Below are 25,127 nucleotides of genomic sequence, written 5' to 3' on the forward strand. Positions count from 1 at the left end.
ACTCCCCCCTCCATCTCTATATTCAAAAACTCCCTCAAATCACATTTCCTTAGTACCTGGTCATGTCCCTGTATCATATAACCTTACCCATATACTGCGATTAACTCTCCAAATTGCTCTCTGATCACATGCATGCTTGTTCATTTGAAAAGCTGAACTTTTAACTGTAGAGTTTACTTAATATATTTTCTTCTCTTACCAATGTATAACTGACATTGTCATTTTACTTATTTTCTATACCATCATTTACTTTGAGTGTTTTTAATTATTTCTTGTTATATTACTATGTTCACCATATATGTTGTAACCTGTTTGCTACATCTCATTTGTGTATTATACTTGCTGTAATGTTTTTGTACAACTAGATGCCGGAGCTTTTCTCCCCGGGCCTCAGCTGAAAATGGACCTGGTCCAGTCGGAATTTACCGGTTAACAAATGTAAAATAAAATAAAATAAATGCAATTCTCACGAAACTGATTTCCAATCACATTCATAAAATTCTGTAATAGTATCAAAATGTTATTTTATATTTTTTGTTTTACAAAAATTTTTATTCTATTGTACTATTGCACTAAATAAACATGCCTATAAGAAGACTTCTTTTTAATATAGTTTTTAAAATGTGACACAGTACAGTTTAAATCATATTATTATAAGCGTTTCCCCTCAAAAAACGTTAGGTTCTTTTTCATCTTCTGCCTTTCAACCATATAGTCTCCCCAGTCAGACTTAAGTCTGTTTGCTCCCTAGTAGTAGAGATATCCTGTACACAGAAATATGAATGAGACATCATTCAGGCAGATGTAATGGAGCTTGTGCTCTTGCTGGCATGCTGCCAATGAGGCTGTTTAACTGATTAATCTCACTCCTGCACTGGGGAATGGGCTACACACATTGTCAAAGGTACACTCACAATGCCATCTCATCTCAGAGCTCACAAACATTCATTACTGATAGCTAACACCAGGTAGTGTCCTAGTGAACCATAAGCCCCCACCACTCTAATAATGCCCACTGCAATGCCTCCCTTCCTCTGGCAGACTATGGCTGTGCGTTTCCTGCCTCTCCCCATAATGGGCATGCCCATCCTTTCCTGTCCGTGTCATCAAGCTCCTTTGCTGCTAACTGAGCTCAGAAACAACTAGTAACCAAATAAATTCTGCTTCTGTTCAACCCATGCTCTGCACACAAAGATATACAGGTGCAAACTTAGTGAGCACTCATTTAGAATGTTACCTGTCCAAACATTCTGCAGACAAACTGCACCAAAAGCTACTGTTATAGCTAGGAAGAGAGTCAGCCTACTTTCCTGGGAACAGCACTGTTTTGCCCAAATTAGAGGGTAATGGGGATGGTTTTCTACTACTGCAACAGAAACAAATTATCAAAACAGGGAACACTAGTTACATCTACTAATAATCTTGGGTGCTAGGCAGAAATTTAAGATATTAAGAAGCAAAACTCTAATGTATTATCACGAATGTGTGATCACTAGTGTGCGAGTGATGTGACTTCTATTTAAAAACCTGTGGTGTGGCAGCTACTGCTTCAGCTCAGCAAGGAAATGTGCATCATTTGTCTTATTTTATGCCTTATTTAAGAGGAAAAAACAAATCAGGAGCAAACACTAACACAATAAGTTAATTTATAGTAGACAGAGTCTCCTAGAAATTCGACCCTTGGACTTGTTGTGCAATAGGTTTGATGGGCTGCTGTCTGTGGGGCTTGTGAGGCCTACTAAACTCTAAGAGCTGCAGAAGTTAGGAATTATACTTAAAACATGACCCACAATGCCTGGAACTAACGAAACCAACATCTATGGGTAATGGCATGAGAAGGAGACATGAGAGATACGAGAGAACACGTAAAAGAGGATCCAGGGCTGGAACTACTGCAAGGCACCCTTTAGGACTCCCATCCATACTGCTGTCAAATGTTCGATCCTTGGAAAGAAAAATGGACTAAATAAGGTTAGAACTGTCTACTCGGAACAAGGCGTTGAACTGTTATGTACTCACTTTTACTGAAACTTGGCTGACTTATGTGATTAATGACAGTGCAGTTCACATGGAGGGGATGTCACTTTTTAGGGCAGGCAGAATACAATCTCTCACTGGAAAGTCCAGAGGGGGAGGTGTCTGGATATATATCAACAGCAGCTGGGTGTGCCAGCTGTGAGATGGTCTCCTCTCACTGCTCTGAAAATACAGCGCTCATGTCACTGATGTAGACCTTTTTATCTACCAAGAGTGTTCAGCAGTATCACATCACAAGATCTACATTCTTCCCAGTGCCAATAAAAAAGAGGCACTGAACACATTATATCAGGCTATAAATGATCTGCAAAACCGAAACCCTGAATATGTTCATATAGTGGCAGGGGACTTCAACCAAGCCAACCTGAAAAAAGCCCTGCCTCACTTCTTCCAGCATGTAGACTTTGCAATCAGGTGAGAGAAAGTACAGCTGTGTACACTTACCATAAATGTAGATGTACTAGTGTATTCACTGTTGCAGTCATCACCTGTGGGTTATTCCCTGCTGTGGTAGCCCTTGGCCGGCCCGAATACCAGAGTCAGTGTTTTTCTGTGTCGGCTGCTGTCTGACGTCAGGCCGTCAGTGCTATAAAGGAAGGCACTGACGCCATTACATCAGTTTGTCTTGCCCTAACTAGTCAGAGGCCCAAGTAAATATGCTAAAGTGGTCCTGGTGGCTAAAAGCCACCGTATAGAAACTTATGTCTCCCTAAAGAAAGAAGATATAAGGGGGAAGGAGGGTGGGAAACCAGGACTGCAACAGTGAATACACTTGAACATCTACATTTACGGTAAGTGTACACAACTGTATTATGTTCTTCATGTTTCACTGTTACAGTCATCACCTGTGGGAGTATTCCCAAAGCTGAGGAGAGGGGTGGTAGGATTAGTACGAGACCTAGGAATGGGTCAGCATGCCCTGCAGAACTGCAGAGGCAAACCCTGCCCTAGCCTTAGAAAAAGGAGGTACGTTGTAATGCTTGGTAAAGGTATGGACAAAAGTCCTGGTGTCTGCTTCCAGAATGTCCCCCTGAGGCAAAGCTGACAAGTAGTTGGTCTGTTTTCCTGAAGGGCTTAGTACGGTCCAAATAGTATCTGAGCTGTCTGTGCATGTCTAGTGAGGGCAGAATTCGTTCCCCCTAGTTTTGAGGGTTAGGAAAGAAGGTGGGTAGATGTATGGCCTGGTTGAGAGTTACATTAGATACCACCTTGGGCATAAAGGCGGGATTAGTCCTCTGGGAGACCCTGTCTGCATGGAAGATGATGAAGGGCTCAATGGCCATCAGTGCCTGAAGCTGTGAAACCCTTCTGGGTGAGGTGAAAGCTAGGAGAAAAGCAATCTTCCAGGAGAGGTATCTTAGTTCTGCTGAAGCAGCAGGTTCGAAGGGTGGTAAAGTTAGTCTTTCCCAAAAAATGACTCGGGTCCCAGGCTGGAGAGGGTGGCCTTTTGGGAGGTCTGATATTAGAAGCCTCTCTGAGGAATTGTTTGATCAAAGGGTGGGAGAACAGGGGCTGTTCTGTATCAAAACAAGATGAAATGGCTGAGACTAAGGTATTAATAGAGGAGAAGGAGAGGCCACTATTAAGTAGCTCCGCTAAGTAGTCCAGGGTAAGAGGGATGGAAGGTTGTGAGGTATTAGCCCACCTGGACTGGCTCCAGGAGCAGAATCTTTTCCCTTTTCTTGCGTAAGATTTTCTGGTGTTGGGCCTTCTGGTCTCTGTGATAATGTCTAGGACCTGTTTGCATAACAGGGGCCCCCTGATTGCCTTTAGAGTATAAGCCATGCTGATAGTTTGAGAGTCTGCAAGTCTGGGTGCAGCATCCCCCCCCCCTCTGAGTTACGAGGTCTGAGATCAGGGGAAGCTGACTGGGAGTCTGTAAGGTCAGTCTGTGCAGTAAGGGGTACCAATGTTGTCCTGGAGCAATGAGGATGGCCTTTGGTCTCTCCTCCCTTGGGGATAAGAGGCAGATGAGGGAATGCATACACAAAGAGTGTGTTCCAGGGAATGGCCAAGGGATCCACCTTCCATGCTAGGTGGTGATATTCCCAGGTACATAATTTTTTCAGCTGATGGTTGGGATGCCCCCACGGGGATAGAGTCCCCTACGCCTGGGTGATTTGTAACAAGATTTTTCTGTGGAGCTGCCATTTGTGGGGGTCCCATAAGTTTCTGCTTAAAGTGGTCTGCCAGGGTGTTGTTGATCCTTGGTAGGTATTGGGCTATCAGGTGTAGTCCCTTGGAAGAGGCTGCCAGCCAGAGAGGTTCATAGCTAGCCTGCACAGAGGGTAAGATTGGGTCTCTCCTTGTTTTGTTGATGTACTACATTACTGTGGTGTTTTCTGTTCTGATAAGGAGAACCCCTGGCTTGAGATGGGGTCTGAAGGATGTCAGAGCCTTTTGTACTGCCATCATTTCCTTCTGGTTTAATGTGCAAGGGAAGGTGCTGTACATCTCAAAGACTGTGGGTGCACCTGGTAATGTTCTGCCTGGTTGGACAGAGGATGAAGGTAAGACCCTTGTGCTGGGCATGTGCCCCTGCCAATCAGAGAAACTCAGCCCTTATACCGGGGTTCAGAGGTAGAGAGGTCTCTGGAGTTTGAGTGCGCTAATACCAAAGGTTCTTTAGGTACCACTGAAGTTTTCTCATGTGACGCCTGGCCAGAGGAATTAGAAGGATGCAAGAAGCCATGTATCCCAAGGCTTGCAGGAACTTCCTTGCAGTGAGGTGACTTCTGGAAGTCAGCTAGGTGAAATACAGCTGCAGGAAGCTCTGCTTTTCTGAGGAGAGGAAGGCCATTCTGGATGCTGTGTCCAGCAGTGCTCCCTAGAAAATGATCTTCCTGGAGGTTGTTTGCCTTGATCTCTTCTACTGGATGGTGTACCCTGAGGGGTCTAGGGGGGTTTTGACAGACAGGAGGTCCTTGAGGAGCTATTCTTTTCCATCTGCCTGAATGAGGCAGTTGTCCAGATAAGGGTAAATTTGTATATTTTCCTGTACACCAACGGCTATGGCCGGGGCTAAGGCATCTTCTAGATGTAGGGCAACTAACCATGCATATTTTGTCAGCATAGGCAGCAGCTGCTTCAAAGTTAGCATTTTGAATTGGGTGACAGCCAGGAAGGTGTTCAGAGTGGGTAGATCCAGGGTGGGGTGCCAAGTGCCCTCTATCCTGGGAACAAGGAATAGTCTGTAATAAAAGCCTTTGGCTGTTTGGTCTGAGGGGACAGGTTCTACTGCCCCTAGTGATAACTGAGCTTCGACTTGATCCAATGCCTCTGCCCAGTGATTTAGAGGTAAGGGTACCCTCTTAGAATTGGGAGTTAGTAGAAGGAGAATTTGTATCACTGAAAAAAGATCTTTAAGACACAATAGTCCTTAGTTGCAGAAAGCCAATTTTTCAAGCAGAGGGAGAGCCTTCCTCCTAGTATTTGGTGAGTGAACAGAGGGCAGAGGGGGGAGAGGGAGTCATTGAGGGTTTTTACCCTAGAGGGATATCTTAGAACTACCTGACTTTGGAGTGGAATGGGTTCATCATCTGGTTCTCTGTTGTCCCTGGGATAGGGATCTGGGTGGTCTGTCCCTGCGCAGCTTACCTTGCCCCCGTCTGCTAGGTGCAGGAAAGGACCAGTGTTTTGAAGGAAAATTCCTGTTGAACCTAGGAGGTTGTACCTGATGGAAATCTTTTACTGTTTGCATAGATTTTGCTTTGTCTTCCATATTTTTAAGCACCTCTTCTGCTTTACTCCAAACAAGCAGTCCTTATCCAAAGGTGCATCAAGTAATTTAGATTTGACATGATCAGGAAGAGGTTGTTCCTTCAACCATGCATGTCTCCTAATGACAGATCCTGACCCACTGCTGCCCTGCTTGAGGCTTCTAGGGCTTCATATCCACAGTGCAAAGAGTGTTTAGCCACTTGACAAGTAGAGTGCAGTAAATCTGCTAACTCTTTCGAATTGGCACAGTTAGGAAAGGTAGAAATCGTTTATTTTAATAGTTTCAAAGTGTGCGGTTGATATTTTAACATGTGGAACTGACAGATAAGTGCTCTGATAGCTAAGGTTGCAGAGGTGTCTACTTTTTTACCCCATTTGTCCAAAGCTCTGGAGTCCTTGTCAGAAGGAATAGGGTCCTTTGTAGAAGCCTCCCAGGGGAAACTAGCGAGATCTGGGCACCTGGGGGCCTTCTCAGACCTCCCCATCCAGATTGGCATCCGAAGCAGGAATGGATCTCGGACAGGCTACCAGGTAGGTAGGCCTTCGCCCTCCTCGAGTAGCCTCGCCCGGATCTCGAGGAGGATCTCCCTCCTCTCGAGAAGCAGAAATGAAAGAGGACAGGCGCCGAGAGAGACCGCCTGGGAGAAAAAGAAGGCCCACATGGAAGCGGCAGAGGCAAAAGCCCGGGCCAGGGTGAGGCCTCGCCCCTTCTTCGAGCATCCCTCCCTCCCGGTAGACTAATCCCCCTCCCCAGTTTGGAAGGGGAGTTTGAGGGAAAGGGAGGGTGCGCAGGGGGACAAAAGGAGCCCGGTCGGAGCCGAGAGCGGCAAAAGGTCCCGGCCAGTCCGCCTGGGATTCCCCCGAACACCCCACGGTTCTCCTCCTTGCCTGCTGTTCTGAGGGTGTTGCCAGCTGTGAGGTGAGGGTGTGAGGTCAACTCTTAACACACAGAAACCCCAATGTGGGTACGAGCCCGGCGAGAGCACCGGGCCAGCAAGAGAGAAGAAATGACTAAAATGGTCAGCCACTTCAGATCTAGCCTTAGCTCTTTTAGATCCCTGTGTAAAGACCTCCAGGTCTGCAGCAGGATTTCTATACAGATATTTGTGAGAATCTGGTACTCTGTAATACCGGTCAGGTTTTCTGGGAGCATGTGGGACAGCATCAGGAGTTAAGCTGGATTCATGGAAGACATCATCAAAGACCTCTAAGACTGGAGGAATGGCCAAGGGTCTGTGCTGGGGCAGCTCTAGAAACACTCTTAGTCTTTTCTTAGACTGAGGGAAGCTGAGATTCCTAGTGGAAATGTTCCCCGAGGGTGTGAAGGGCTCCCCCAAAGGAAGGATCTTCTGGTGGGGAGGCAGAATGAATGGATTCCTCTGCATATGAATCCTCATAAGCAGTCAGAGGTAGTTGTTCCTCTTCAAAATCTGAATAATCAGACTCCTAAGAATCCTGTTCTGTCAGTATTTCAGGAGAAAGGTCTCTTTTCCTTTTAGAAGTTGTTGCCTGACTAGCCCTGATAAGGGTGATAAGATCCTCCATCATTTTAAACATTTGTGCTTGTGGTGGTGGAGCACAAGTAAAATGGTGGCTAGAGGTAGTTTTCCTAAGAGTGGCCTTGCCTCTAGGCCTAAGAGTATCTATTGGTCTGAGGGAAACAGCTGGAAGAGAAGACGTCGGTTGTTGTCTAGATTCGGTAGTGCGAAAGCCCTCCTTGGAAGCTGGTGCCTGGGTTGATGCTCTGGACCCAACTGAGGCAGAGACAACCAAAGGCTCGGAAGACAAAGAAGATTTCTGTGGCATACCAGATTGCGAAAGGGTCTCAGTAGAGGCCTGCAAAGGTATCGAATCAGGCATTAGGGGCTGCGAAGACACCTCACTGAATTCCGGAGAACTGACGACCTGCTTAGCACTAGAGTCGTCGGAAGGCTTAGCCTTGTGTGGTCTATCTCTATCTTTATCCTTACATTTTTTCAGAATGTCTACGGATTGTTTGCTGACGGACGCCATTTTGGCTACAATAAGAGCTCTACGATGAATGGTTCTCGCGTTAGAATGGGCACAGAACTGGCAATGGGGGATGTCGTGGCCTGGGCCTAAACAAGTGATGCAGTAAGAATGGAAAGCTAGGTGTGGTATTTGCTTTCCACAGGCGAGACAACTGTTAAATTTTTCAGACATCGGTTAGTGCAAGAAAAAAAGGACCCTCAACGGGGTACTTGGCTTTAGATGTTTTCAGCTGTAATTCAAACTCTGGTAGCGACCAGCTGGCACACTTGCGAACTGCTTCTGCACCGTCTCCATGGCAAGAAAGACTGATATAATGGCATCAGCTGCCTTCCTTTATAACACTGATGGCCTGACGTCAGACAGCATGCGATACAGAAAAACACTGACTCTGGCATTCGGGCCAGCCGAGGGCTACCGCAGCAGGGATAAACTACAGGTGATGACTGCAACAGTGAAACACGAAGAACATCATACTGGATAAGGTATACAGCAATGTTAAGCTAGCATATAAGGCAATGCCTCACCGATACCTGGGCAGCTCTTACCACCTCTCCATCATGTTACTACCAGCATACAAACATATACTAACTAGGGGAAACCAACAGTGAAACAAGTAAGGAAATGGCCAGAGGGTGCTGTCTCGGCTCGGCACTCCAAGACTGTTTCGAGAGTACAGACTGGAGCACATTTAAAGCGGTAGCTATTGTGGATCAACACAAACCTAGAGGAGTACACTGAGGCAGTGATGGGCTACATCTCAAATTGTGTGGATGATGGAACAGTCACCAAAAACATCATCACACGTCAACCAAAAACCCTGGTTGAATAGCAAGGTGTATGAGCTCCTGAAAGCAAAGAATGTGTCCTTTAAGTCTGGAGAAAGGATGCCCACAGAACAGCCGCAGCAAATCTGAACATAGGAGTGAGAGAAGCAAAATGTGCCTACAGTAGGAGAACCAGAGCTACTTCTCTGACCAAAAAGACTCCAGGCACCTATGGCAAGGTATCTAGCAAATAACAGACTAAAGGCCCTTATCTTCACATTGTGAGGAAAATAAGGAATTCCTTACCCATGCTCAATGTCTACTTCAGCAGATTTGAAGAAGGGAGCAAAACAGCAGCAAAGAAAATGCCCACTGGCCAAAACAAAGTGGTGTTCACCCTCAATCCAGCTGATGTCCAGAGGACATTGTGCAGGGTTACCCTGACAAAAGCAGCTGAGCCTGACAACATCCTTGGGCGAGTACTCAGACAGTGCAATTCAATTAACAGATGTCCTCATGGATATCTTTAATATCTCTCCGAGTCTGGAAATAGCTCCCAAATGCTTTAAAAACATGACAACAATACCACTACCAAAGAAGTCACCACCATCATGCCTCAATGACTACTGCCCTGTAACCCTTAACTCCATTGGCTTTGAGAGGCTGGTGAAAGATGCAATAACATCTAAGCTACCTGCAGATCTTGACCCACTGCAGTTTGCTTACCAAACAAACTGCTCCACTGTGGATGCCATAGCACTAGCCCTTCATTTATGGCTGGCCCATCTAGAAAGTAAAAACAGTTACATGATGTTACTACTCACTGACTTCAGCTCTGCTTTTAATACAGTCATCCTTATACAGCTGGTAAGGAAACTGCTTCAACTAGGCATCAACACACCACTTTGTAACTGGATTCTGGACTTCCTCATGGACAGAGCTCAGAAAGTGTGCACAGGAAATAACTCCTCAGATAGCATCACTCTAAATACTGGAGTTCCTCAAGGCTGTGTACGGAGTTCCTTGCTGTTCACCCTACTAACATATGACTGCACAGCAAGGTACAACCCTAACCACATCAACAAGTTTGCAGATGATACAACAGTGGTGGGCCTCATCAGCGATGATGATGAGGCAATGTACAGGGTTGAAGTGGAACAACTGACTACTTGGTGTGACAGTAACAACTTAGCACTAAACGTGAACAAGACAAAGGAAATAATTATGGACTGCAGAAAAATGGAAGGGAACATTCTTCTCTTACCATCAACAGAGAAACAGTGGAAAGAGTGGGAAGCATGAAGTTTCTGGGGGGTGCATATTCATGAGGAGTTGTCCTGGTCTACCAATTCAAATAAGACACAAACGTTGAGGAAAAAATAGACCTTTATAAACAGCAAAGCTTTCGGGTTACACACCCTTTTAGTTTAGATTAGTATTGAAAAAGGGTGTGTAACCCGAAAGCTTTGCTGTTTATAAAGGTGTATTTTTTCCTCAACGTTTGTCTTATTGGATTTTTGCTACAGCATTTCGAATTTGTACTACCAATTCAAATGCCACTGTCAGGAAGGCACATCAGAGGCTGCACTTTTTGAGAAGGTTGAGAAGAGCAAACATACCATCAACAGTTCTCACAACCTTTTATAGGGGTACAATAGAAAGCATCCTGACAAACAACCTCACAGTATGGTACGGAAGCTGCTCTATCTCTAGGGAGCAAGGCTCTCCAGAGAGTGGTGAAGGCAGCCGAGAAGATCATCAAGATCACCCTATCAGCTATCCAGCATCTGCACTTGTCCAGATGTCTAGGCATGGCCAAAGGAATAATTAAGGACTCCACCCACCCTTCTCTCAGACTGTTCATGTACCTATAATCTGGCAACAGCTTCCGTAGCATAAGATGCCGAACTACGAGATTCAGAAACAGCTTCTTTCCACAGATCATCAGACTGTTGAAATCTTGCAACAATCATGCACCATGCCGTCTATCTGGGACATTAATTCAATGTGGAAGACCGTCTCAAATTGTGCAATAGCTTGACTGCCTGCCTCAATCCAATATTAGTGCAATACTCAGTAAGCCAAGCTGCAATTCACTGATCATCAGGGACAGTAGTAAGGCCAAAGAAATGTCTTATTATAGTGCGATATCTAATGCTAGTCTGTAACTCAGTCACAGTGCAATACTCATGAATGTCTCACTCTGGGCAATACTCAATGCAAGTTTTTAATGCAATGTCTTACCTCAGTACTGAGCAATACTCAAGCAAACAGAGATCACTGTATAACAAATGTTAACATGAGTCTAATTTATGTGCAATATTAGGATTATCTAGCTAGAACATTATGGTATAGAGCAAGTACTTATTTATGTATTAATGTCTTGTAGTATTAAGTCTATGTGATATCTGCATATTTGAGTCTGGAGATACGGAATTTCATTCAGTTTTTGCACTTGTGTAATTCTGAATAACAATAAAGATTACTTTGACTTGACTTAGACTTTAAAAGTCAAGACTGCAATGCCGGGAGAATTCTCCTTTCACTGAGTTAGACCAATCTGAGCTACTACATAAGAAACATAGATGTGTGGCATAGCTCTCAACCTCTCAGCACAAAAAATCGGGACAAATTCAAAAATAATGGGGGACAAAGCCCCCAAAACAGGTACACATTTTAAATACTGCTGTTATAAACTTAGAAAGTTGCTAGAATAAAAGGAGCTAAGAGCTCGGGGACAAGGGTTGACTGGTCAATTCCAGTGTTTCTATTTTACTTTATTTTCTGTGGTATTTAAACCTTGCGTTTGTGTGGGTTTGTGCTTGTTTGCACATTGTGCACCACCGCTATGCTGTTTTAACCGTTTGCAAGGTATCTCAGCTACATTTTTTCCCTTACCAGCACTCTTGTATAAGTGACTCCCTCACTTATAGCTACTGCATAGATATTATCACACCTAAAGGCACTCTCCTCAGATAGTACCCACTTTACTATCCCTGGCCTTTCTTCCACAGATTCTGACAACCGTTTATGGACAATTTCCTATGCTTTCTCCTGCTAGTCTGGTTGATATGGGCATCCTGAGACAGTGTAGCAACTGCCTTATGTACATGGACAACCCTCTACTACTACTACCACCCAGGAATACAATATGTGAGAGATGCGGTTACATTAAAAACCTAGAATCCTTGCTGTCTCAGTCACAAGCCAGTACATCTTGGCACTGAGAAGGTTGTCTGTGCAAACACTACCAACACCACACCTCTACCACCACCCACACCTGCATAACACACTCCTACATATGTGGAGATTCTCAACAAAAGCATACCTAAACAAAAGAGACCTCTGAAGCAAACACACACACACACACACATCACAACCCACAGCACCAAGCATCACACATGGTACACACGCCTGTGTCTCACAGCCTCTAAGGCCCAGTCACAAACCCAACATACTAGTCATAGCAGACTCTATCGTGAGATGCACAGATGTGCCTCTCAGCAAGCTAGACAAGGAGAAAGTCATGGTAATATGCTTGTCAGATGCTAGAATTTGTCATATCATGCACACACACTGAAGTCCCTTAACAACAGGTACTGCTATGACTCTGTCATAGTCCATGTTGGTGTGAATGACTTGAGACATACCTCTCTGAACTACATGAAGTGACTCATACATGACTGAGCTTGCTGAATACGTGTCCCAGGCAAATATGTCCCTACCCTTAAGCAGCACATCACTCAGAATGATGCCTCAATACAAACAGAAAATGATCAACTTTAACAATTGGCTTAGTTTCTGGTGTTATTCCAAAGGGAACCAGTACCTGACAGCCTGGGAGGACAAGACAAACCACAATGCTTTGCCAGTGATGGCCTTCATCTGTCTCCCCTGGGCTTCAGGCTTCTGACAAAGGCTCTTGCCTCCCCCATAGTGCAATTTCTAGGCAAAGTATGAGCACAAAATTACCAACATGAAAAATTATTCTAAATGAAATTTAAAGGTCATGCTGCTAAATGCTAGAATCTTACCATGAGACTGCACTCACTGACATTTGTGCAGTCACTGAAACCTAGTTCAAAGCTGCGGAGAGCACTCCAGCCTTACCAGGTTACTCATCCTACCATAATTTCAGACCCCAAATGGAGGGCTACAAAGCCGAAGTAGGTGGAGTAAGTCATACATACCTCCAGGCTGGTCAAATGGTATGACACACAGGAGACAATCCAAGTGCACAGCTAGTGACAGACCCCAACCATGACTCAGGACGCCCACTCCACCTATCTGGCTTACTTGAATCGATTAAGATTCAACCCTCTACCCTGATTCTGGGTAACTTTAACTACCCAACCATAGAGTGGAAGACCTATTCCAGCCCAAACAAATGCCCAGAGATTCCTTGACTTCCTCAATGCCAATGCATTGGATGAGTTGGTCGACACCCCCATGAGAGGTGAAAATATCCTGGACCTGCCTCTCCCTCTCCATACCAAGCAGAGTACCTCTTCTAGCTCTCTTTAAGAGGGACCTGGATGACTGGATGGGAAACAAAGTACACACCTGGGATCCCACCCGTGTCCCTGCTGGACAGGTCTAACAGGTGCTGACTTTGTAGGAACATGGGCAAAATTCTTGGCTAGACCAGTATCTAGTATCATCCTATGAACCTATGTTACCATGCATTTTATGATGTTTATGAAGTTGGAAACTCAATTGCCTGTCATTATTTTGTGAATTCAACCCTCATGGATTTGCCACAAAAATCCAGAAAAAAAAACAAATTTTATGAGGGGCAGACCAAAAATATGAGGCAAAAATCTGGATGGTTGAGCGGTATGATGTGTGGGGAGTTGCAAAAACACTAAATGTATTTGGTGCTTTCAGACTTTAATATGCTACTTTATATCCTGAATTTCTGTGATCTAAGTTGTGTGTTGATCACATATTGACAACATTCTGTCATGAAGGCAATGGCATACTTTTCTTACACATGCAAATTCAATATGAGGGGAAAAAACAACTAAGCTCTATTTCTGTTTTACTTATTACTGGCTAAGAAAACTCCAAAATTACACTGCTTTAGTTATTACTGGCTACATATTTTTTTTATTTTAGGTCATGGTTAAGTTTAAAGGCAGTAGCTGTGTTTGTAATGTATGATCAATGTTGAATGCTGAAATGTAATTGTTGAGTGATGTGGTATGATTAGAGTTGGGAGAGAGGGAAGCAGATCCAGTTAGGAAACTGTACTTCTAAAAGGAAGTCGTTACAGAAAAGTACTGCCAAATCAGAGGTTACTCCTTTTTGATTCATTTTACAATACAAAGTTATGCAAAGTATCTGTTAGTGGAGACAAAGCGTCCCCCACTCTACACACAAATACAAAACATCCCCAAACCTCCTAACTCTAAATCTAACACCACGCATAAACATTAGTATTACTCTAAACTTAATATCAACCTTAAGTCTAACCACAATGTCAGCCACAAAGTAATTAACTTGTACTAAGGACACCACGATTGACCAAACAACATTTCATTCAGTAGAGCACTGACAACTAGAAGTCTCAATGAATACAACATTTGCATAAATAAAATTGGACCAAAAGAACTTAACTAAACCATCCATAAACAAGTAACCTACTTCTCTGTAAAATATATTTGGTTATCGTGGTATCAAACAAACATGATCATAAAGACTTTTTACAATACGCATTACTGTCAGGATAATAAGATCATGCTATAGGATTTAAGTCACAGACAAAGAAGATGTAAACATGTCCAAGCAATTTTTATTCAGATTAAAGTTATTAATGTCTGAAGATCTTTGAAAAAAGCAAACAATGGGAGTATTAGGGATACAAGCATCTAACAGGATAATGAAACTGTGTGTAACATAATAGGTGCTAGATGTGTGCAGCATTTGCTACAGCTTGGACATAATGAGAATATGTCAAGAATTCATACCTCATCAAATAGACATTACCAATAAAGTTCCAAATGGAGGTGCCAAAAGTATAAAGTCCAGTAAGGAGCAACTCTGTGCCATTAAGTCTTCTTCTTTCGGCTTTTTCCGGTTAGGGGTCGCCACAGCGGATCACCTGTCAGCTCATGATTGGTAGTGGAGTTTTACAGTGTCGAGTTGCCAGCCCAACCTTCCACAGAAGGCACACACACACACGGACTCCCACCTAGGGCCAATTTAGAGTGTCCAATCCACCTGCAGCATGTCTCTGGGATGTGGGAGGAAACCGGAGCACCCGGAGGACATGCAAACTCCACACAGAAGGCACCCCCAGCCGAGGATCGAACCGGAGAACCTCTTGCTGTGAGGTGACAATGCTAACCACTGCACCACCGTGGCCGCCCAACTCTGTGCCATCAAGTATCTGACTAATTCAGTAGAAAAAAATCCCAGTGCCTCTATGACACATATACTACTCTAATCAGTTGAAAGCATGGCAATTCACAGGTCATATAAAGTGTAAATGACATGCACCATGCAAGATTTCCTGAGATGTTTAAACTAGGCAGCCTATGTTCAGCCTTTATTTCAACAGCAAAGTGAAAAGTTACAGTACAGCATAAAATGGAGACTCACTAAAGGACAGCATTCAGGTTGCCACAATACATTTAGCTCACTGCTCAAGAAATTCCCATTGCATATAGTGTAGCTGGGTAATCAGAGCTCTGTTGCTCAGGAAGTACCAGACATTAAGTCAACAGGTGACAAGAGTTCGATTATTAAGTTGGGTACTTTATGGAGATGGCACAGGAGAAAATGGGCATGACCATCGGGGGAAGGGTTGATGGGGCACAGCTGGTCATGCACTACCACAATCTCTTGGACAAAGACATGATGCAAATGAGTGGCCTGAGGCAGATGATGGACTCTAGAACATGTACATGAATTATACTGTTCTAAATTTCTAAATGACGGAATATATTTTCAGTAATCAAAGTAGAAAATCCTTTATTAAAAATTAAGTAACTAAAAAGTTGAAATTATTTCTGTGTTTTCTATACAATGCAGATGTAAAAACACACAAACTCACATGCAATTGTGACTGAAAAGGGGCATAACACAATCATCAATTAGTATTATTCTTTAAATTTCAATGTATACTGCAGATTCCTAGATTCACTTGCATTTCATTTTAAGGAACCTACATGTCATTTTAAGTTTTATACAGCCATAACATACAGAAATGGTAAGGCTCTAAATGAATAAAAATTAGACATTGTCCTGTTCGATTCTCAGCTAGAGCGTCTTCTGTGTGGAGACATGTGTGAATGGGCGTACCTTCGTTGAAGGTTGTGCGTCAGGGCCAGCAACTCGACACGTAAAAATCTGCCAATCATTAGCGGACTGGAGTTCCGCTGTGGCGACCCCTAACTGGGAAAAGCCGAAAGACACAACAATATGAATATGTAGGAATGGATTATTGAGAATACATTCTCTGCCATACAGCTTGACTTAATTATAGAGTAGAGTGTATCACTAAAATCATCAAACTAAAATAACACAAGTGTAGATTAAGAAATATTCCCTCCCAAGTAAGTTCGTTTTGTCCTCAGAATGAAATTAATTTAAATAGCATGTGACAAAATTAATGATTAGTCGTATAACATTTGCCATTAATATTATACAGCTAAAGAATGAGACATTACTGTAGCTGTCCTATCTCTGTTATACATTTTATTGTAACTGTTGGCTGAAATTCCTCTAGCAGTAATTCTTTTTTTTTTAATTGCTGTTTAGTTTAAGAGCTAAGGGGGTGGGGCACACATTTGTGGGAGCGGCACAGTGCACTAGTTAAGCCAGCTAAGCCTTTGGGCTCACTCAGCTACTACATGGTTGATAACCTTCAATGTAGGTATGCAGAAGCACTGGACTAACTGGGGGAAGGCACTGTGCCCTCTCTCCCCCCAGGAAGAGGTTAAGCCATTAAAAAAGACATAAAGCACTCTTACTGCTATCTGAATGGCCACCTCCTCTAAGCAGTGTTTGCCCTGAGCCTAGGTCAAATTTCCAGGAAAGGAAAAACAACAGTTTTGTCCTATTTGGGGAAGGATTTTCAATCAGCAGGGACAGGGCCAAAAAAAAAAAAAACACACAGGAAAAACACTGGAAGCAGTAGCATGTGGTTTCCTCGGTACACAGTACTGGGTAGTAACCAAGGCAAAGACACTATATACAGCTGATACCCTAACTAATGCACTGCCTTTTCAGTGGTTAAGGGGCAACCTTATAAAACCTTTCATCTAATGAGCTGCTGGATGTAACAATCCACTGAGAAACAGGTAGCATATGTCATGATTTGAATAAATAGCAACATTTTCAAAAGTCTCACTTGGCAATGGCATTACAGTCTCTGCAAAGATATCAAAACATCAGTGTCAGCTTCTATTTATCATTTAAGAAATATTTAGAACCCAAATTAGAAACAACCAGAAACATTGACAAAACTGTAGATAAGGAAAGCATTCAAATGTGTATAACAGAAAAAGAGGAACTGGGAAAGCTATTTTATATTACCTACAACACACAGCAGAGCAGAAGAGTATAGTACAACAAAGTTTTCTGATAACATTTAAATGACTATAACGGTGGCAGCATAATTCATAGAAGGTGATAACCCTGTGCACCAAAAAAAGAGTGGAAAGGCATCTCAACTGTAGGAAAGAGTCATATTCGGCATCTGTTAATACGCAGTCCTAGAATTGCAGATCAAAATGCATAGTGTGCTGTGCATGAGCTCAGAGCACTATACATTTCATTCCTGCATCCTACACTGAACACAACAACAGAAAGAGTCATGCAAAAACAAGAACAGGGAGCCATATCAGGGCAAGCTTCACAGAATGTTAGTCTGTGCACCCTGATGTGCACTTCCTCTGTGAGTGCTGATACAAGGGGACACATGCAGAAAAGTTCACAAAGCAGTGTATAGCCTGTAACCCAACAGAAATGAGCACTTGGCAAAATGTACAGAAAAGGGAAGGAAGGGCACACAAGCAAGGCAGCTTATATGCTTTACCCTACAGTAGTGTAGCAAAGAGTCATAGCAAGAAACAGACAAGTACAGCAGTCTGCATTCACTGCACTACATGGTGTAGTGGTAATGAGGAATATTTATGCTGGCGAACACTATGCCAAGTTTCTGGCTGCTACAGAAAGTACATCTACATTGTGAACTTAAACTACACATGCATGTACACAAGTGTAAATGTGGAATGTGCGTGTTTTTAGTGCTGCAACTACACAGCTTCATGATGTGAGCTGTAAACATGAGTGTATGAAAACTACTCAGTAGTGGGTGACACAATTCAAAAATCCAAACTGTGTTTGACTCATTACCCATTCCTGCATATCACTACCAATTGGCAACTCATTTGGGTTCTATACTGAGTAACTAACACCACTGCCTTGCTACATGACAAAAGCCTATTAGGCTGAAATGTAAGAATTGCAACCCAAGTGCAGTGCTGCTTTGAACAGTCAGCAGCAGCAAATGGTTGCAGTTATAATATGGCTTCTACTGACTGTTAGGCTGCTGTCACATCTTACACATAATAGCTCCTGTCAGTACATTTTCAGGCATTTATATGTTAAGTGTCTGCATGTGAATGAACCTGTACATGTTCGGGGACTGGGATGTGCATGAGATGCTTTCATTGTAGCAAAGTTGGGCCACTACTGCTTGTATACTGCTTCCTTGATGAACTCGGATGTAACAGGCTAGTTCACTGCAAAAGAAAAAATCCAGGGAAAGCAAAGGTTGTTGTGTGCATTTGTGTGTGGTGTGGTCTGGTTGTGGAGGAGGGATTTCTACCAAGTATCAGCAACCTTGGAGCTGATCACAATATTTAGAACTTTATACACCCCCAACAGTAATTTTAGTTATTTTACTTGTTCCCATCGAATGTGGCTCACAAATGGCATTTTCTGACTAGTAAATACCTTCACTCAGGTTGGGTCTGACAAATCAACACATCACTGCTGCTGTGACAGATTAGTGGCTTCTGGATAGATAACAGACCCCAAGAACTGCGATAAAATGCCAATTAGGATAACAGCCCTGGTATATGGTTCTGAGTGCCCCAGAACAGTGTCAGTGCAGTTATTCAATGTCATGTGTTCATATGCACATTTTCTTCACACTACCAGTAGCTATACTGTACACTATCACAACTCCTCTGTAGCTTTGATAATCAAAACTAGGACAAGCAAATACTACATAGGTAGTTAGAAGCCAATAAATTACATCTTGACTACCAGAAGACCACACATAGTGAAAGCCCTGGTGATGTAAACACATGGTTTCCACACATATACTAAATAAAGCACTGGTCAATCATATAAACTACTGGTGAAAAAGCATCAAAAACACTAAAATCATCATTTCTGCAGGCATGTAAGACTCTGCTTACACTCCAAATCCTCTGCCACATGTAATCTGTGCACATGTGAAGAAAGAGCAAACGCTGTTAGTATGCAACAGTAAATGAAAACAGTTGATAATACATTATAGTAACTTTTTTCTTCTTCTCTATGCTAGCACAATTTAAAAATTGGCAAGCTAACAACAAACCAGTGCTGTTCAGTGAATATGACTTACGATCACTAACCGCACTCAACAATAATAGCATTGAGCTTGCTGAAACTGATGAGGCGACATTCCCTCACTGAGTCAGCAAATTCAGTTTCCTGTTGTGTAATCTACAGTTTATGAATAAATTGCATGTGTATTTCCTACTTATGAAAAACAAAAAGACAGCTTGGAAACGCCAAAACAAATTCTCTCTCAGTTTAATTCGCTCTCAGTTTAATGAAGCGCTTTTCATCTTGCACATGTGGCAAGACTTCATCAGAAATTGAACAAACTTCAGCACAAACAATACATACACACCCTTTTTGTCACATGACACTTCTAATTAAAATCTTGTGTCTTAAAGGCGCATCCACATTGTTGCTACTTAAAACATAAGTAATATCATATTTTGAGAGTCAACACAATTTGAGATATAGTATTGTTAGTATATGTATGTTTGTATATATATATATATATATATATATATATATATATATATATATATATATATATCACCATTACAAGTAAAAATTCTGAAGCAAGGGAAGGGTTGAGATGTTCTAAAATATTGTCAGTCATATTGGTTTTTAAAAAATGTTTTAAGTAGCAACAATGTGGATGTGCCTTTAAGACACAAGATTTTAATTAGAAGTGTCATGTGACAAAAAGGGTGTGCATATATTGTTTGTGTTGAAGTTTGTTCAGTTTCTGATGATGTCTTGCCACATGTGCAAGAAGAAAAGCGCTTCATTAAACAGAGAGAATTAAACTGCGAGAGAATTTGTTTTGGTGTTTCCAAGCTGTCTTTGTTTTTCACTAGTTTGTCTTACTTTGGTTCCTGTTTGTTGGTATTTCCTACTTATACTTGAACACCAGCTTTATGCAAAGTGTACCAAGTATACAAATCCTGCCCCAGAATGACAAACAGCAAAGCAACAAACACAGCATTCCGACGCTGCTTTAACACTTGAAGACCAAACCTACAAGAAGGAATATAGCTTTGGCTACTGCCCATTTCAGTAAAATGTCACAAAGCTCATCCATTCATCTGCATTGTAAATGCCAATATCTCAAATATCATATCCAAATTAAAACAATAATAATGCAAGTTACTTAAATTACTTATCCAAGAAAAGGACCTTAGAATAAACTAGTTTCTTGGTGAATTATGGATACACAAAACAATTAAATGACTTTCTCAGGGTTACACAGTATACAAGCAAGGGCTACATGACTCAAATGAAAATTATCGACTATGCATGCCTGTGTTGGGTCACTCAGTATACCATCCTGCCCATACTATACACCTATAAGTCATTGCTCATTAAAGATAACTCCATAATGAGAATGTTGCATTACTAGTACGACTGGAATACCATGGCTGAAGCAAGAGTTAAATCTACAATGACGTTCTGCAGTGCAAAAAGTAAAAAGAACTGTACTTTAAATATAAAGCTGGTATGTTTCTCACCTCTTCTGTTGAAGTATTCACGGGAGTATCTTCCAGACAGTGCAAAATGGGGAGGAATTACCCCAAGAAGTTCAACAACGTGTGCTATGTGATCTGCAACAAAAATATGTTTCGATAAGTTGGTTAAACAATGTAAACAATTAACTAATGCAGGAATATACAAAAATCTTATCTATTAGATACTCCATATACTTAATAAAAAATGAATTCTTAGTCACTGACAATTTTATCTAAAATTGCCACTCTTATGGTATTACATCATTAGAAATCTGAAATGGGACTCAAAATGCACATTATGGGAATGGATGTATAATTCCATACATCCACCTCTAAAATGCAAATGATGCTCTGGCCACACCCATCTTACTGTCCTTCCTATTTAAAGGGACAGTATCAATATCAAAATATTTATTTTTCAGAACAAAATCCATTACTTGCACAGATTAAAAAAAAAGATATCTTTACTGGCTCTCAAAAAAGACAAAATTCACATTAATGTTTCTTACAAAGATTCTACTTCCGAAAAGTAGGTTTAACATTCAACATGGCTAATACTGGTCTGTGGTTAAAAGCACCCCTATGCTATGCTGCTCAGTAGTACTCACTCTCTCCCTTTCTTTAGGATGGTGCAAATTTTTGGGGGGCAGAATCTTCAGCATATACATCTGTAATACTCCTCTAAATGATTATTTGCTCTTCAGTTTTAATGTCAGAGGGACCACATAAATTTTGCACTGAATAACACTACTATAAATATGTCTAGGCATTTAAAAAACAGTCTAAGCAAATAATAATGCAAAAAACTTGGCCTTAACCTAACCCAAACACCAACTCTGAACTTAAAGCCCCAGAAATGCAAAAGCACTACAGCAGCCATACCTGAACAAACATTGTCCCATCAATGCAACATCCACACAGACATAATTCTTGTCCAGTACTACATTGTCTAAAATCAAATTCAGCTAAAAGCATTCCATTAAACTGGAAATTATGAGACTGCCTGAAAACACGCCTCAGTATGGAGAAAATTGATATATGTGCGGTAACAGAAACCTGGTTTAAGGCTCCAGAGAACACCCCAGCACTACCAGGCTACAACTCATACCATACATTTCAGCCACAGAACCCAAACCGAAATACAAAAGGAGGGGGTGTATCCATATTCATCAAGGATACCCACACCTCCAGGTTAGTGGCACAGCACGATGCTTCAGAGATCATCCACGTGCAACTAACAATGGGCAAAACTGCAATTCAAATTGTAGCTTACTACAGATCACCCACCATGTCCCAGGACCACCATTCCACGTTTCTGGAAACACTTGGGAAACATAAAGGTCCTACCAAACACACCCTAATATTGGGTGACTTCAATTGCCCAAACATTAACTGGGAGAACTACTCAAGTACTAACTCCCTTGCCCAACTTTTGCTAGAATTTATAAACTCAAACTCCCTGGTTCAACTGGTGAACACTCCCACTAGAGGTGACAACATATTGGACCTGGTCATCACCAACATGGGCGATCGGTGTTCCACACCAGAGGTCAACCACTCGCTGGTTACAAATCACTTTGGATATCCATATTCTGCCCCCACCCCCGAACAAGGAAACCACCGTGAAAAACTTTTCAAAAGCAAACTTCACATTACTTAAGACCGAGGTGGAAAGTTTCAAAGCCCCCATGCTGAAGGATAACACTGTCCAAGCTGCAAAATCCTTTACTAATGTATTCTATGGGCAGCTACAAGAATGCATGGATCATGCCATCCCAAGCAAAACCAAGACTCAGTCCTCCAAGAAAAGGAAACCAGTCTGGCGGACTCCTGCCATAAACAAGCTATACAATCGAAAGAGAAAACTAGTACAGAAAAGAGTAAAATCCTAAGAAGGGAAGACATCCCTGATCAGTATCAGCAAGAAACTACGATCCTTCCTAAAATCATCCAAGGCGAGCTTTGAAAGAAAAATTGCCAAGGACTCCAAAGATAACCATAAGGCATTCTTTAGCTATGTCAAGAATCTAAGTAGCAATGCTCAGATCTGCTCGGAGTTGGTGCAGAATGGCACAAAATACATTGAACCGACTGATATTGCCAACATCCTGGCAGACAGGCTCAGCGCAAACTTCACCCCCCTCTCACCCCCAAAAGGGCCCATAACCATACCAGAAGAATGTAGCGTCCCTGAAATCACAGACACTCAGGTTAAAACAGCCCTCTCCAAAGCCAAAAACACAGCATCAATAAGACCAGACGGTGTGTCCCAGGCTGCGTCCTACACAAGCTCAAAGACGAACTAACCCCTCACCTAAACACACTGTTCCAACTCAGCCTCTCCACAGGCTACATACCCATAGAGTGACGCACAGCAATGGTTATTCCGCTCCACAAAGGTGAAGCCACAACAGACCCCGGAAACTATCACCATATAAGCCTAACTAGCTTGGTCTGCAAGGCTATGGAACGCATCATCATGGAACTCATTAACAGAGACATTGGGAACCTCCAAACACTGGACCCTACCCAGTTTGGCTTTGTTAGGGGCAGATCATGCCTCCTAAACCTGGTGGACTTCTTTGAGACAGTTACCTAGGTTATAGATGAGGGAAAGGTGGTATACACAGCCTAACTAGACCTCGCTAAGGCCTTCGACACCATTCCCCATTCTGGTACTATAGACAAGCTCACCAGCCTGAATATAAACCCCTACGTCACAAGATGGGTTGCCAACTGGCTCACGGACAGAACCCACATGGTGAGAATTGCAGGAGCGAGGTCCGACTCTAAACTGGTTACAAGTGGCGTTCCCCAGGGCTCAGTCCTAGGACCACTCCTGTTCGGCATATACTTCTCAGAGGTACAGGCAAGTACAGGAGGACTACGGCTGACCAAGTTCGCAGACGACTGCAAACTAGGGGCTATAATTAACTCTCCGACTGACACAGACATCCTCCAAAAGAGTCTCACTGAGACGGATACCTGGTGTCAAAATCATGGCTTCAAGCTAAATGCCAAAAAGTGCATAATCATCTCCTTTGGAAAAAACAAAGTACCCACAAACTACCACATAGGTGGTAGTCCCCTAAACACGGAAGACGTAATAAGGGATCTGGGGACCCAAGTAGATAGTAATCTGACCTTTGATAATCACATTGCCAAAGTGGTTAGAAAATCCTTCAACGTGGCCCACCTAATCACAAAAGGGTTCACATCCAGATCAAAAGAGGTCACTGTGCCCCTCTACTCATCAGACCCATCATAGAGTACAACGCCCCATTTGGGATGTACCTTACAAGACACCTGCAAAAGCTGGAAAGACCACAGAAGTACCTCGCCAAGAGGATCACTGGCCTCAAACAGATGCCCTATGCAGCTCGACTGAAGAAACTCCAGTTGTACTCAGTTGCATATCGCCTACTCAGAGGTGATCTCTGCTTGACATACAAGGCCATGTCCAACCCAGAATTGATGGACATGCTCCACCTAAAGAAAACCTTATCCCCTCGAGCCACATGCTCTAGGGATCTAAACCTCACCACAACAATAAATAGGACGTGCTGGAGGGATAGATTCCTGTACCAGAGACTTCCCATGCTTTGGAACAAGATCCCAATCTACATTAGGCAGAGCTCTTTGCTAACACTCTTAAAAAAAAATCTTGACGAGTGGATGGGAAACAGAAAGTTTACCTAGGGGATCACTTCAGTGGCTCTGCTGGATAGAGGCACACAGAACTAATCTAAGGGGACGGTGAAAGCCAACACATTCTGGCTAGACTTATAAATGACTTCGGGCAGATAGTCTAGTACCAACATATGAACAAATAGCCTCATCTTATAGTTCATATAAATTATTTTCCCCAAATTAAGAAAATTATAATACTGGCCTTCAGGGGAGCCCGAAGGATTTTTTGCAGGGATTGAAAACCCAGAGCCCCCCCCCCACACACACACACACACACACGCAGCCATTCCAGTGGCCCATTACTTGGTTATTTCTCCCCAGTTGCCATAAACTCAGTTTAACACTCTCAGGGTGCATAATGTTTTATGCTTTACTTCCACAATGATTACAGATATTTGGATTTAATTTATAACTTTTATTTGAAATTTTATAGCACAAACACTGATAGATATTCGCTAAACAAAGCAACAGTTTTACAATAAAAATACACATAGCATTAAAACTTCTCTACCTTTGAAATTCATATTGATCGCATTGAAAAAGCATTGAAATCCACATTCAAAGAAAATGCATGTGGCCAGTGGTTGGTTAAGTTTACCTCTGGGCTGTTTTCAAATCATAAGCCCCTTGAACACATTTTTAGGACCATGCAAAAGATCTTTGATTCACCTTCCTGACTGTATTATTTATAATATATAATTGAATTATATCATTTGTATTAACTATAATATATAATTAAATTATATCCCTTGTATAATACAGCACTACTTGTTAGAGTGTGTTTCAAATTTATAGTTTTGAATTTTAAAAATATAATATAAAAAATTCAAATGCACCA

The 25,127-nt window shown here is 42.3% G+C and overlaps 1 protein-coding gene across 1 annotated transcript in view; it reads right to left on the reverse strand.

The window, feature by feature from the left end:
* SRPK3 (SRSF protein kinase 3) overlaps positions 1–25,127 on the reverse strand; it is a 2,415,720-nt gene that overhangs the window by 82,058 nt on the left and 2,308,535 nt on the right. The window contains exon 15 of the mRNA XM_044080110.1: positions 20,603–20,695. Within this exon, the coding sequence (XP_043936045.1) occupies positions 20,603–20,695 (93 nt within the window). The remainder of the gene's footprint in view (positions 1–20,602; positions 20,696–25,127) is intronic.

The sequence above is a fragment of the Protopterus annectens genome, chromosome 8.part0 (genome assembly GCF_019279795.1).
Source record: "Protopterus annectens isolate FY-2018-M chromosome 8.part0, PAN1.0, whole genome shotgun sequence".
Lineage (NCBI taxonomy): Eukaryota > Metazoa > Chordata > Ceratodontiformes > Protopteridae > Protopterus > Protopterus annectens.